Source organism: Lipophrys pholis (genome assembly GCF_963383615.2).
Source record: "Lipophrys pholis genome assembly, chromosome: 7".
NCBI lineage: Eukaryota > Metazoa > Chordata > Actinopteri > Blenniiformes > Blenniidae > Lipophrys > Lipophrys pholis.
Genome location: NC_137638.1, coordinates 533037 through 547259, shown reverse-complemented (window position 1 = coordinate 547259; position 14223 = coordinate 533037). Strand labels below are relative to the sequence as shown.

Sequence of the window (14223 nt, the reverse complement as noted above, 5' to 3'; positions counted from 1 at the left end):
GACAGACAGACAGGTGGAGAGACAGACAGACAGGTGATCATAAACTGGTGAATTTACATGTTGTAGTTTATCATTTAGTGTCCTCACCTGTCTGTCGCGCTCTCCGGGTGTCTCTCTCTCTGACTGTCTCTCTCTCTGACTGTCTCCCTCTCTCTCTCTGACTGTCTCTCTCTCTGACTGTCTCCCTCTCTCTCTCTGACTGTCTCTCTCTCTGACTGTCTCTCTCTCTGACTGTCTCCCTCTCTCTCTCTGACTGTCTCTCTCTCTGACTGTCTCCCTCTCTCTCTCTGACTGTCTCTCTCTCTGACTGTCTCTCTGACTGTCTCTCTCTCTGACTGAACCTTCAGATATTTTCTCTGCTTGTTTTTCCTCGTGTTGTTTAACACTTTAACTGGATCAACAGATTATCACCACACACACACACAAGGTTAAAGGTCAAACCGTCTTTAATCCAGAGAAAGGGCTGGGTGGTCAGCTGACAGGAAGCAAAAAGCAAGCAGGGTCACATGATCCACATTGCTAACTGACCAATGGGAGGAGCGTGGTCGTCATAGCAACAGGCTTAAAGTGACAGAGTGAGTTTAACGTCTCACAGACGGCTAGCATTCCTGATTCACATCAATGGGCTGCATTAGCTTTGAGCTAACGTCTTCATTGACGGTGGCTTCCGATTGGCTCTTGTATTGATTGACGGTGGCTTCTGATTGGCTCTTGGTTTTTGCATAGGAGACAATAGTGCAAGAAGAAAGGGAAACAGCAAAGCCTGCTGGGAGTTGTAGTTCTGCCAACAGGAGGAGGCGCCACCTGCAGGCAATCTCAGGTCATTACGCCAAATACACTTAAACTAGGATCTGCTTTGGTACCTTGACTCAAACAACCCAGACGCTCCAGGTGAGTCCCAGGTGAGTCCCAGGTGAGTCCCAGGTGAGTCCCAGGTGAGCTCCAACTGAATTGTGGTATTTGTGTTGTTACTAAAAAGACTTTTGGTTGAAACTTGCAGCAATGCTCCGACTGTCGTCATGGAGACACTTCAGTGGTCTCAGCCACCTTCCTAATAAGGAGTTGTCCCCTCCCACTGCAGCAGGTACTGCACCGCCCCCTGGGGAGTGATGCGGCGTGCCAGCACTTGAAAGCGCTCCCCATTGGTCAGTCGGCCTGCCACGCCGAAGTAGGAGGAGATGGAAGAGTGCAGGCGGGAGGAGTCAGACGAGATCTGGGAAGAGTCAGCGAGCAGGGGGGCGGGGTCTCCGGTCGGGTAGGCGGGGTCTGGTCCATCTTGGTACTCCAGGACTTCAGGAGGCCCCTCCCCCGCCTCACTGCGATTGGACCAGTGACTGTAACTGTTGCTAGGCAACTTCCTCTTCCTGCTGCCCACACTTCTGAGGAGACATAAGAAGAGGATGAGGAGGGAGGATGGAGGATGAAGATGGAGGATGAAGATGCAGGATGAAGATGGAGGAAGGCACCTGAAGTGGTAGGAGGTAGTGGCAGAGCCTGAGGTGGAGGCATCAGTAGATTCCTGATCAGTGCTGACGGAGCGACTGGAGCTGCTGAACAAAGAACATTCACATGAAGGTTCATGTGTTCATGTGTTGGTTCATGTGTTCATGTGAAGGTTCATGTGAAGGTTCATGTGTTCATGTGAAGGTTCATGTGTTGGTTCATGTGTTCATGTGAAGGTTCATGTGTAGGTTCATGTGAAGGTTCATGTGTAGGTTCATGTGAAGGTTCGTGTGAAGGTTCGTGTGAAGGTTCGTGTGAAGGTTCATGTGTTCATGTGAAGGTTCATGTGTTGGTTCATGTGAAGGTTCATGTGTTGGTTCATGTGAAGGTTCATGTGTTGGTTCATGTGAAGGTTCATGTGTTCATGTGAAGGTTCATGTGTTGGTTCATGTGTTGGTTCATATGAAGGTTCATGTGTAGGTTCATGTGAAGGTCCATGTGTTGGTTCATGTGTTCATGTGAAGGTTCATGTGTTGGTTCATATGAAGGTTCATGTGTAGGTTCGTGTGAAGGTTCATGTGAAGGTTCGTGTGTTGGTTCGTGTGTTGGTTCGTGTGTTGGTTCGTGTGTTGGTTCGTGTGTTGGTTCATGTGTTCATGTGAAGGTTCATGTGTTGGTTCATGTGTTCATGTGAAGGTTCATGTGTTGGTTCATGTGTAGGTTCATGTGTAGGTTCATGTGAAGGTTCGTGTGTTGGTTCGTGTGTTGGTTCGTGTGTTGGTTCGTGTGTTGGTTCATGTGTTCATGTGAAGGTTCATGTGTTGGTTCATGTGTTCATGTGTTGGTTCATATGAAGGTTCATGTGTAGGTTCATGTGAAGGTTCGTGTGAAGGTTCGTGTGTTGGTTCGTGTGTTGGTTCGTGTGTTGGTTCGTGTGTTGGTTCGTGTGTTGGTTCGTGTGTTGGTTCGTGTGTTGGTTCGTGTGTTGGTTCGTGTGTTGGTTCGTGTGTTGGTTCGTGTGTTGGTTCGTGTGTTGGTTCATGTGTTGGTTCGTGTGTTGGTTCATGTGTTGGTTCATGTGTTCACTGACCTCTTGAGGCTTTGCAGTTCGTCTAGGGTGAAGTCGAAGATGTTGGCCATGTGGTGGTTGGAGGACCAACTGCAGGAGAGCTCGCTCTGTAAACAGAGGAAGGACTGTCAAACACCACAGAGGAAGAACAATCAAACACCACAGAGGAAGAACAATCAAACACCACAGAGGAAGAGTTACCGTGGGAATGGCGTCCTCCAGAAGCCACTTAGACCTCCTTCTCCTGTCAGCTGAGCTGCTGGAGACACACACTCTATTATGACTACAGTCGTTTCTGTGTGTGTGTGTGTGTGTGTGTGTGTGTGTGTGTGTGTGTGTGTGTGGTCAGTGAGGTATGTAAATAGGGCTGTGCTGACACGACGACCTGATTGGCCAAACCAAGGAAGTACAGTGGTACATGGAGAAAGGATGACGTCAGCAGGGGGCAGGACTTGGATGAGGGGGAGGAGCCATCCTTCATCGTGTCGACCAGCTCGCGTGTAGTGGTGGAGTGTAACTGTAACTGTAACTTCAGTCTGTTTCTCTTGTTGATTGTAGGCAGGAAGGAAATACTTTGTGTAATTTTGATTGTTAGTAAGTTTTACTGCTGATAGAGTACTGACGTCTGGTCTGTGGTGCCGGGAGTAGAGCTCTTAGTTTAACACACACACACACACACACACACACACACACACACACACACACACACACACACACACACACACACACACACACACACACACACACACACACACACACACACACACACACACACACACACACACACACACACGATTTTGTTTGCCCACCCCTTGTGTCACTTCCTGTTTATCCTGATAACGGCGTCACTTCCTGTTCCACCAGGTAATAGTGTCACTAGTGGAACCAATTACAGCCCTCGTGGTCCACGTCGCCTGGGGTCTGTGGCTCGGGTCTGTGGCTCGGGTTCGAGGCTACATGGAGCCTCCAGACGAAGTATAAACGAGTCCTCACCTGGTCACGCTGGTCTTCCGTCCCCGCCCCACGTCGTGCTGCGCTCGCTCTGGAAACAGTTTGGACGGCGGGTTCGGGGGAACGCGAGTCCTCAGGCGGAAGATACACTTCCTCTTTTTGATCTCCTTCCCACACAGAAACCTGAAACACACACACACACACACACACACACACACACACACACACACACACAAGTTTTTACAGAGACCGAGACCGAGACCGAGACAGAGACACAGGTTCTTACTTGCTCTTGTACTTGTTGAGAGCGTCCAGCAGGTGCTGCCCTCTATCTGCAGGAGGAGTGTTGGACAGCTGGACAGACACACAAACAAACGGTTCAAACCCAGATCCAGCTCAAAGTTCCTGTTTCAGTCCAGTTCAGACCCGGTCCAGTCGGTCCAGGTGGGTCGGGTCTGCTCACCTTCCCGAGCTGCAGACGGTCCCAGTTGGACGACATGAAGTCCAGGATCTCGTCCAGCTCGAAGTACTTCTTCTTGCTGCTGACGGACAGGTTGTAGAGGACCAGCTGGACCAGGTCCACCCAGCGCAGGGACAGGCGGCGCACCAGCTCTGGACCTTTAGTGCAGACTGAGCAGGCAAACAGGTAGAACCTGGAGGGGACGGGGGGAGGAGGAGTCAGGAGGAGGAGGGGTCAGGAGGAGGAGGAGTCAGGAAGAAGAGGGGTCAGGAGGAGGAGGGGTCAGGAGGAGGAAGGGTCAGGAAGTGGAGGACTCAGGAGGAGGAGGGGTCAGGAGGAGGAGTCAGGAAGTGGAGGGGTCAGGAAGAGGAGGAGTCATGAGGAGGAGGAGTCAGGAAGAAGAGGGGTCAGGAGGAGGAGGGGTCAGGAGGAGGAAGGGTCAGGAAGTGGAGGACTCAGGAGGAGGAGGGGTCAGGAGGAGGAGTCAGGAAGTGGAGGGGTCAGGAAGAGGAGGAGTCATGAGGAGGAGGAGTCAGGAAGAAGAGGGGTCAGGAAGAGGAGGAGTCAGGAGGAGGAAGGGTCAGGAAGTGGAGGACTCAGGAGGAGGAGGGGTCAGGAGGAGGAAGGGTCAGGAAGTGGAGGACTCAGGAGGAGGAGGGGTCAGGAGGAGGAGTCAGGAAGTGGAGGGGTCAGGAAGAGGAGGAGTCAGGAGGAGGAGGCGCCAGGAAGAGGAGGCGCCAGGAAGAGGATTCAGGAGAAGGAGGGGTCAGGAGGAGGAGTCAGGAAGAGGAGGAGTCAAGAGGAGGAGGAGTCAGGAAGAAGAGGGGTCAGGAGGAGGAGTCATGAAGAGGAAGGGTCAGGAAGTGGAGGAGTCAGGAGGAGGAGGGGTCAGGAAGATGAGGAGTCAGGAAGATGAGTCAGGGAGAGGACGAGTCAAGAGGAGGAGGAGTCAGGAAGAGTAGGAGTCAGGAGGAGGAGGGGTCAGGAGGAGGAGGGGTCAGGAGGAGGAGTCAGGAAGATGAGGAGGAGTCAGGAAGATGAGTCAGGGAGAGGACGAGTCAGGAGGAGGAGGGGTCAGGAGGAGGAGGGGTCAGGAGGAGGATGGGTCAGGAAGCGGAGTCATGAGGAGGAGGGGTCAGGAAGAGGAGTCAGGAGGAGGAGTCAGGAGGAGGAGGGGTCAGGAAGTGGAGGGGTCAGGAAGAGGAGGAGTCAGGAGGAGGAGGCGCCAGGAAGAGGAGTCGGGGGAGGAGTCAGGAAGAGGAGTCGGAGTCAGGGGAGGAGTCAGTAAGAGGAGGAGGAGTCAGTAAGAGGAGGAGTCAAGAAGAGGAGGAGCAGACCTGTCTCCCAGCATCATGGGCTCCTGCAGACACTGAGTACAGGCCTGATGGAACCACTGGAGACACTTGAAGCACTGGAGCATCCGGAGGAACCACCTACACACACACACACACACACACACACACACACACACACACACACACACACACACACACACACACACACACACACACACACACACACACACACACACACACACACACACACACACACACACACACACACACACACACACACACACACACACACACACACACACACACACACAGTTATCGCACAAAAAGTGCAGTTCCCTGGTAGACAGACCCTGGTAGACAGACCCAGGTAGACAGACCCAGGTAGACAGACCCAGGTAGACAGACCCAGGTAGACTCACTCTCCAGGTCCTCCACAGTAACAGTAACACTGCTGCTGGTTGGTCCGATGCTGAGAGTCCCAGTCCAGAGAGTCCAGGTGGTACGGAAGGACCTGCTTCATCACAGACAGACACCTGGCCACCGGGCCCTTCTTCAGGGCTCCGCCCCTCTGTGACAGACACACAGGTGAGAGACAGGTAAGAGACAGACACACAGGTGAGAGACAGGTATGTGACAGACAAGTCATACCCGAACAGCCAGAGCAAAGACACATCGTCTGCAGAACCAGGGACTGAGATCACTGCTGCCCTCTACTGGAGGAACGTGGCACTGCTGGTGGAACCCTGAGAGAGAGAGAGAGAGAGAGAGACAGAGAGAGAGAGAGACAGAGAGAGAGAGAGCTACAGCAGTGGACTGGGCCAATCTACAATGGAGCAGGTCTACAGTGGACCAGGTCTACAGACTCACCGATGCCACACTTCCCACAGATTAGGATCTGATTGCTTTGATCTGATTGGCTGACATCACTTGGTTCCACCTCCCTGCACACAGAACAACGAGGCTCCTCCCCCGGAACACCAGCTGGAAGAGGATTGGACAGAAAGCGATCACTGACAGATTCCTCCCGCCCGTCTCACCCTCCACCCGTCTGTCTCTCACCATGCTGGATGTCCTTCCAGAGGACCCAGAACTTGGAGTTGTCCTCGAATGTGACGAAGCAGCTCTGCCTGGGGAGGCTCACCTGTCCACCAATCACAGCAGAGAGAGAGACATGGATCAGTCACAGCAGAGAGGGACATGAACCAATCACAGCAGAGAGAGGGACATGGACCAATCACAGCAGAGAGAGGGACATGGACCAGACACAGCAGAGAGAGGGACATGGACCAATCACAGCAGAGAGAGGGACATGGACCAGACACAGCAGAGAGAGGGACATGGACCAATCACAGCAGAGAGAGGGACACGGACCAATCACAGCAGAGAGAGAGACATGGACCAATCACAGCAGAGAGAGGGACATGGACCAATCACAGCCATTATTGACACTGTTGCCATGGTTACAGGTCTCACCCTCTGTATCTTGCCCAGGTAGTAGAGTCCATCTGACCAATGACAGAGGACAAACTGTCCCACACTGAGATTGGACTCCGCCTCTTCCGTCAGACATGCTCCGCCCCCCAGAGACACCTGAGGCTCCAGACCGCAGAAGGCTTCAATCGGGTCCTCAAACATCCTGCAGACAGACAGGTGGACAGAGTGGTGGGTGCAAAATGAGACAGATGGGTGTTCAGTCAGTCAGACAGTGAGACAGACATACAGTGAGACAGATGCGGAGACACAGTCAGACAGTAAGACTGACAGGTGTAGTGAGACAGACAGGCGCTGGCTCTAAGTCATCTCTGGAGGTTGTACCTTTGAGCATGCGCAGTGCACCTCTCCATCATACCGTTAAGTGACAGGAGGTTAACCAGTGACACGCAGCCGGACCCCACATGGTCCAAACCCCGGGGAACCGGAGCCCCGCGTCCAAACCCCGGGGAACCGGAGCCCCGCGGCCAAACCCCGGGGAACCGGAGCCCCGCGGCCAAACCCCGGGGAACCGGAGCCCCGCGGGTCAGCCGCGGTGTGTCCCGGGGTGTGGTGGCGGTAAACCCCGGTATGAAGCCGCTGTTTGGCGGAGCCGGAACCCGCCTGACGGTAAAACTAAAGATCAACAGTGACTTCTTACCTCCTCTGACCCGGACAGTGTCTTCTGAGTCCCGGTCCACACGGTGGGTGGGTGTGTGTGTGTGTCGCTCGCTCTCTCGCTCTCTTGGCGCTAAACTTCAAACCTCCACGGTCGCCATTTTTTTACTTTTCCCGCGAATCACGGTCCGAGGTTTTTGGACTCACGAAGAGACGTCATCACGCAGTCAGTGGCGTCATCACGCAGCAACACGTGGGCCATTCATGGACAACACAGTCGTGTTGCTATTTCAAACATATTTACCATTAAACATGTTTTAAACCACAGCTGGTAAATCCGTTTTAAATATTTGATACAACACTTTAATGTTAGATTAGTTAAACATCCTTAATTCAAGATTAAAATGTTTGAAAACCTTTTCAAGTTCAATATGTCGGCTCAGTGAAGATCAGTTGAAACTGATTTTAGTTTAATCCAGGTCCTGTAATGACGTCACAGAGCAGATCACACACAGAGGCTTCAAACAAAACTCTTTATTTTTCAAACCTTCAGCTCTATAATCACCAATCAGTGATCAATGATAGTTTTATTGATAAGAACAAAGCACCACCAGCAAACAACACAGATAAGAAACAGACAAACGGCCTTTACATTTTATAAAAGGTCTGGGTTATCTCCGGCTGCTGCAGGATGACATCACAGAGTCAGGTACCGGACCGATACCAGAGTCAGGTACCGGACCGATACCAGTGTCAGCTACCGGACCGATACCAGAGGCAGGTACCGGACCGATACCAGAGTGAGGTACCGGACCGATACCAGAGTGAGGTATCGGACCGATATCAGTGTCAGCTACCGGACCGATACCAGAGGCAGGTACCGGACCGATACCAGTGTCAGGTACCGGACCGATACCAGAGTGAGGTACCGGACCGATACCAGTGTGCGGTACCGGGCCGATACCAGTGTCAGCTACCGGACTGATTGATGCAGGTCCAGGGTCTGGAGCTGGATCAGGACCGGGGTGTGGTCCTTGGCCGTACCTTCATCTCTGTGAAGCGGAGCGAGTACTGCCAGCCGGTCCAGCTGGACCACTCCACCCCATCGGCATAGGAGGCGTGGCCTCCGCGGAGGTACTGTCCATTCAGGTTGGAGGTGTGGCAGTTGCGGTACCACCAGGCGCCCTGGTAGTACGCCGCGCAGTTGTTCTCCGACTGGTCGTGGTCTCGGTCTTTGGTCGTGAACCGCATCCCGGAGTGTTTGAGGAAGGAGTCGCCTGCCGGAGACACAGAACTGCTCGGACTGGAGAACCAGATGGTACTTTGGTGAGTGTGCTAGCGCTGCTTGGTACCTGCGGTGCCGGAGTACCCGTCCACACTCAGCGGGTACCCGTCCTCCTCCGGGTTCACCGAGTCGCGACCGACCGAGAAATCAGAATAATGAGCAAAAGCGGTTGCGTTATCAAAGTCGGCCATGTCGATACGTAACTCGACCCCGCCGGTCCGAGTCAGAGAGAAGATCCTCTGAAGACCTGAGAGACAGAGAGAGAGTTGGACCTGGACCTAGACCTGGACCTGGACCTGGTCCGGTCTCTGTGAGGATCAGACCTGTAGGTCGTCCAAGTTAAACTGGATTCATACCGAGCCAATGTTCTCCGGTTGACGTCCCAAAGCCGTCCCGGTAGGCGTCCCAACCCCTGAAGAAGTTCACAGAACCGTCCTCCCTCTTCTGGACCACCTGCAGGACAGGAAGCGTGTTGGTGTGTGTGTGTGTGTGTGTGTGTGTGTGTGTGTGTGTGTGTGTGTGTGTGTGTGTGTGTGTGTGTGTGTTACCGTCCAGCCTCCTCCATCGGTGCTCATGTCACAGTAAACCATGAAGCCATCGGGGTCGTGAGTTGGAAACACAGAATAAACTCCGTCCTGAGAAACACCAGATGCCAAGATGTCGGCGCAGTGTCTCGGTCTGAGAGCTGGAGAGACACAACCATCACAACACAGTCCAGGCAGGTGTGTGTGTGTGTGTGTGTGTGTGTGTGTGTGTGTGTGTGTGTGTGTGTGTGTGTGTGAGGTACCTGTGTGTGTGCCTTCACGGCTCAACTCGCTCTTCAGCCTCCTCAGACTCTCTGTCTCCCTCTGCAGGCTCAGCAGGGAATCACTGAAACCTGCAGCCAGCTTCAGCACACCGGAGTGATTGTCGGACAACACCTGCACAGATAACAGGTAACACTCGCTGTAGGAGAACAACACCTGCACAGGTAACAGGTAACACTCGCTGTAGGAGAACAACTCATTCACAGGTAACAGGTAACACTCGCTGTAAGGGAACAACACCTGCACAGATAACAGGTAACACTCGCTGTAAGGGAACAACACCTCCACAGGTAACAGGTAACACTCGCTGTAGGAGAACAACACCTGCACAGGTAACAGGTAACACTCGCTGTAAGGGAACAACACCTCCACAGATAACAGGTAACACTCGCTGTAGGAGAACAACACCTGCACAGGTAACAGGTAACACTCGCTGTAGGAGAACAACTCATTCACAGGTAACAGGTAACACTCGCTGTAAGGGAACAACACCTGCACAGGTAACAGGTAACACTCGCTGTAGGAGAACAACACCTCCACAGGTAACAGGTAACACTCGCTGTAAGGGAACAACACCTCCACAGATAACAGGTAACACTCGCTGTAGGAGAACAACACCTGCACAGGTAACAGGTAACACTCGCTGTAGGAGAACAACTCATTCACAGGTAACAGGTAACACTCGCTGTAGGAGAACAACACCTGCACAGGTAACAGGTAACACTCGCTGTAGGAGAACAACACCTCCACAGGTAACAGGTAACACTCGCTGTAGGAGAACAACACATTCACAGGTAACAGGTAACACTCGCTGTAGGAGAACAACACCTCCACAGGTAACAGGTAACACTCGCTGTAGGAGAACAACACATTCACACCGCAACGTTTTCAAATGAAAAAGCCTAAAGTTCTGTAGCGTTTTGGTGTCTGTTTCCATGACAACTGTGCTCGGAGCCACTGAAAACACAACTTTTCAAAAACACCTGATCACCATGGAAACGGTGGGAAAACATAACTTTCTGATAACGCTCCGACTCCGTCTCCATGGAAACGGGGAAGTATTGTTCATGTGTGTGGATCCAGCACAAAAACAATCAACATGAAAACTACATTGTTTTCAGTGTTTCTGCTGTTGCCGTGGAAACAGACATCATTTTCAGAACGTTGCTGTGGGAACGTGAAACTTTTGTGATATGAAAATGCAAACGGTGTGTTTTCACGTGAAGCGGACCTGCGCGACGCGGCTCTGCTCGCTCTGCACTCCGTCCAGTCGCTGCTCCAGAACGCCTTGTCCTCTTTTCAGCGAATCAGCTTCAAGCCTCAGGTTATGGGCGTGGCCTGAGAGCACCTTCAACTCCTCCGCCACCTTGTGGGCCAGGCCCCGCCCCTGCCAGTCATCTCCATTGTGATTGGACAGCGCCCGGAGGAGCGAGCTCTGCAGCGCCTCCCAGCGCACCAAGGCCTCGCTGAAGTCGGGACAGTTGGGGTCCAGGTAGACGCTGATCGGCTCGCCGTCCGCCACACGAGACACCGTCACCAGGGCGCCGGACTCTTTGGGATTGGTCGAGATCATGGACGAGGAGACTCCATTGCTGTTACCATGACAACCACAGAGTTACACACAAACAGGTGAGCGGGTCGACAGGTACAGCCCGAAGTGTTGGTGAGTTACCTGCTAGTGAACGGCAACGGATACTCCTTCAGGTACAAGATGGCTGCTGTTGCCGTGACAACAGCAGCTATGATAACCAACGAGATGCCCGTCCAAAACAGGATGTTGCAACATTTCTGCAAAAAGACCCCCCCAACACACACACACACACACACACACACACACACACACACACACACACAATCGATTTCTTAGGCCTCGTTTCAATGACGTTTCAAGTGAAAACGCATCATTTTAGAGTTTTCATTTCATTAAAGTTTCATGTTTCCACGGCAACAGCAGAAACAGTGAAAACGTAGTTTTCATGTTGGTCCACTAGTTGGAGCTGTTGTTAGTTCTAGTAATGAACACGGACATTCTAGTGGACAGACCAAGTTGGATTGTTATTGTGGTGACTGTCAAAATAAAACCACCAAGTTGGATTGTTATTGTGGTGACTGTCAAAATAAAACCACCAAGTTGGATTGTTATTGTGGTGACTGTCAAAATAAAACCACCAAGTTGGATTGTTATTATGGTGACTGTCAAAATAAAACCACCAAGTTGGATTGTTATTGCGGTGACTGTCAAAATAAAACCACCAAGTTGGATTGTTATTGTGGTGACTGTCAAAATAAAAGTACCAAGTTGGATTGTTATTGCGGTGACTGTCAAAATAAAACCACCAAGTTGGATTGTTATTGTGGTGACTGTCAAAATAAAAGTACCAAGTTGGATTGTTATTACGGTGACTGTCAAAATAAAAGAATCAAGTCCAGGAGAATCTGGACTGGGAGTCCTAACACTACAGAGGAAACTTTGTTCTAATTGGCTCTACTGAGCATGTGCAGAACTACTGGTTACTACGGTGGCCAGGACCAGGTCCAGGACCAGGTCCAGGACTAGGACCAGGTCCAGGACCAGGACTAGGACCAGGAGTAACAACGGAGTCGGATAGTTTCCGTCGTCTACAACGAGACGGAGGCGGAACATTTTTTTAAAATTACGTTCTCAGTGGCTCAAAGCAAACGGATCAAAAATACAACTAAAGTTTTGCGTTCGTTCGTTGTTTTCTGCTTCTCAGAACCAGACGTGACGACGTCGGAGACTAAATCCTTCGTGTTTAATCCGCAGCTCTGAGCAGATCAGGGCGGCCGGCAGCTGCTGCAGATTAACACACTCCTGTCTGACAGATTAACTCCAGATTAACACAAATTACCTGAGCTCTGCTTGACACACAGCGAACAGCTAGCAGTGCTAGTGGAGTATCCAGCTAACGCAGCCTGTTGACGCTAACAGCTATCAGGGCTAGCAGCTATCAGGGCTAGCAGCTATCAAGAGCGAGCAGCTAGCAAAACTAGCAGAACTATCAGCTAGAAGAGCTAGCAGCTAGCAGAACTAGCAGCTAGCAGAGCTCGCGGCTCACCTGGTGGCGGGGGGGAGTTTTGCCGTCCAGCTCTGAGCTGCTGTTGTTCATGATGGTCCAGCGGTCGTTCAGCGTCATCCTGCAACACAAAGTCCGTCGTTCAGGAAGAGACTCAGACGAAGGTTGTCCTCGGTCCTGCTGAACCAGAACACTGTCCAGACCCAGAGAAACCCCATGACCCCCAGCTCTCATGACCTGGACTCACCTGGAGATCCTCCCAAGGTCAAAGGTCACCACAAACTCCCAGGGTCCGTTCACACCACAACGTTAAAACTCTAAAAGGACGAAGGAGCCCAAAGCCGCTGAAGACAACTTTATACAAACGCTCCGACTCCGTCATTGATCCTGGTCCTGGTCCTGGTCATAGTCCTGGTCCTGGTCCTGGTCTTGGTCTTGGTGCTGGTCATAGTCCTGGTCCTGGTCCTGGTCCTGGTCTTGGTCTTGGTGCTGGTCTTAGTCCTGGTACGGGTACTAGTCCTGGTCCTGGATCTTGTCCTGGATCTGGTCCTGGTCACCGTAGTAACTAGTAGTTCTGCACATGCTCAGTAGAGCCAATCAGAACAAAGTTTCCTCTGTGGTGTCAGGACTCCCAGTCCAGATTCTCCTGGACTTGGTTCTTTTATTTTGACAGTCACCGTAATAACAGTCCAGCTTGGTGGTCTGTCCACTAGAATGTTCTCCCAGTGTGAATGTTTAGAGCTCGTTGTCCATCAGGCTGCTGGGCTGCTCTGCTAGTTCTGCAGAAGGATTCTGGAACACGGTTCTGTTGGAGGGTTCTGGACCAGGGTCCTGGTGGATTGTTCTGGAGCAGGGTTCTGAAGCAGGGTTCTGGTAGAGGGTTCTGAAGCAGCGACATTCAAGCTTCACATCATTTTACAGAAGAACCAACGTCTCCAACACACATTTCTTTGTTCGTGTTTAATCCACGCTGAGTCCATCTGTCATCATTCAGACCTGCAGGTTCTGTCTACAGAACCAGAGGAACCAAACAGAACCAGAGGAACCTGATGAACCAGACAGAACCAGAGGAACCAGACAGAACCAGACAGAACCTGAGAAACCAGACAGAACCAGACAGAACCAGAGGAACCTGATGAACCAGACAGAACTAGAGGAACCAGACAGAACATGAGAAACCAGACAGAACCAGAGAAACCAGACAGAACCAGAGGAACCAGACAGAACATGAGAAACCAGACAGAACCAGAGGAACCAGACAGAACCAGAGGAACCTTCAAACATCTAGAAACCTTCGCTCACCTGTGTCAGTTTCCACCTGCAGCACCTGGATCCAATCTCCTGCTTTCTGCTGGACGCTGTGACTTCACCATGGAGAGAGAGAGAGAGAGAGAGAGAGAGAGAGAGAGAGAGAGAGAGAGAGAGAGAGAGAGAGAGAGCATCTGCTCCCTCAGGGCGAGAGACACTGAATTACAGTGACACACTGAAAGAGAGAGAGGCGATAATCTGATCAGATTATCTCAGATTTATTGATTCCAGGCTGTTGCAGCAGGGACCAGACGTCAGAGTGTGTGTGTGTGTGTGTGTGTGTGTGTGTGTGTGTGTGTGTGTGTGTGTGTTTAGAAACAGACTATACTGAGGTGATTGTAGGTATATTGACGATTGTTTGGGTGTGAAGAGACACGTTGGGAGGAGGAGGAGCTCCGTCTGTATGAATGTAAACTTGAAATGTTGTGTGTGTGTGTGTGTGTGTGTGTGTGTGTGTGTGTGTGTGTGTGTGTGTGTGTGTGT

The 14223-nt window shown here is 51.7% G+C and overlaps 2 protein-coding genes across 7 annotated transcripts; both read right to left on the bottom strand.

Annotated features, from left to right (window-relative positions):
- Positions 1–423: 423 nt before the first annotated feature.
- phf19 (PHD finger protein 19) lies at positions 424–7583 on the bottom strand. Of its 5 annotated transcripts, none has more exons than XM_080467231.1 (14): positions 7350–7583; positions 6692–6854; positions 6278–6359; positions 6086–6199; positions 5867–5961; positions 5638–5786; positions 5261–5356; positions 3927–4116; positions 3750–3817; positions 3506–3646; positions 2714–2771; positions 2534–2619; positions 1467–1550; positions 424–1379 (listed from the first exon to the last, which is right to left on the bottom strand). In XM_080467231.1, exons 2-14 carry the CDS (start codon positions 6851–6853, stop codon positions 1052–1054), a joined length of 1653 nt encoding a protein of 550 aa, XP_080323357.1. In that variant the 5' UTR covers position 6854; positions 7350–7583; the 3' UTR covers positions 424–1051. The 5 variants fall into 5 exon arrangements, with proteins under 5 accessions (XP_080323357.1, XP_080323358.1, XP_080323360.1 ...); XM_080467232.1 differs by having other exon boundaries at positions 430–1379; positions 2714–2768; XM_080467234.1 differs by having other exon boundaries at positions 431–1376.
- Positions 7584–7820: 237 nt separating this feature from the next.
- On the bottom strand, positions 7821–13805 carry LOC308112041 (fibrinogen C domain-containing protein 1-like). 2 transcript variants are annotated; one of them, XM_080467244.1, is made up of 9 exons: positions 13735–13805; positions 12475–12553; positions 11070–11185; positions 10629–10989; positions 9379–9511; positions 9140–9276; positions 8948–9044; positions 8659–8838; positions 7821–8583 (listed from the first exon to the last, which is right to left on the bottom strand). In XM_080467244.1, the coding sequence occupies exons 2-9, from the start codon at positions 12550–12552 to the stop codon at positions 8321–8323; spliced, it is 1365 nt and encodes a 454-aa protein (XP_080323370.1). In that variant the 5' UTR covers position 12553; positions 13735–13805; the 3' UTR covers positions 7821–8320. The 2 variants fall into 2 exon arrangements, with proteins under 2 accessions (XP_080323370.1, XP_080323371.1); XM_080467245.1 differs by having other exon boundaries at positions 12680–13738.
- Positions 13806–14223: the final 418 nt, after the last annotated feature.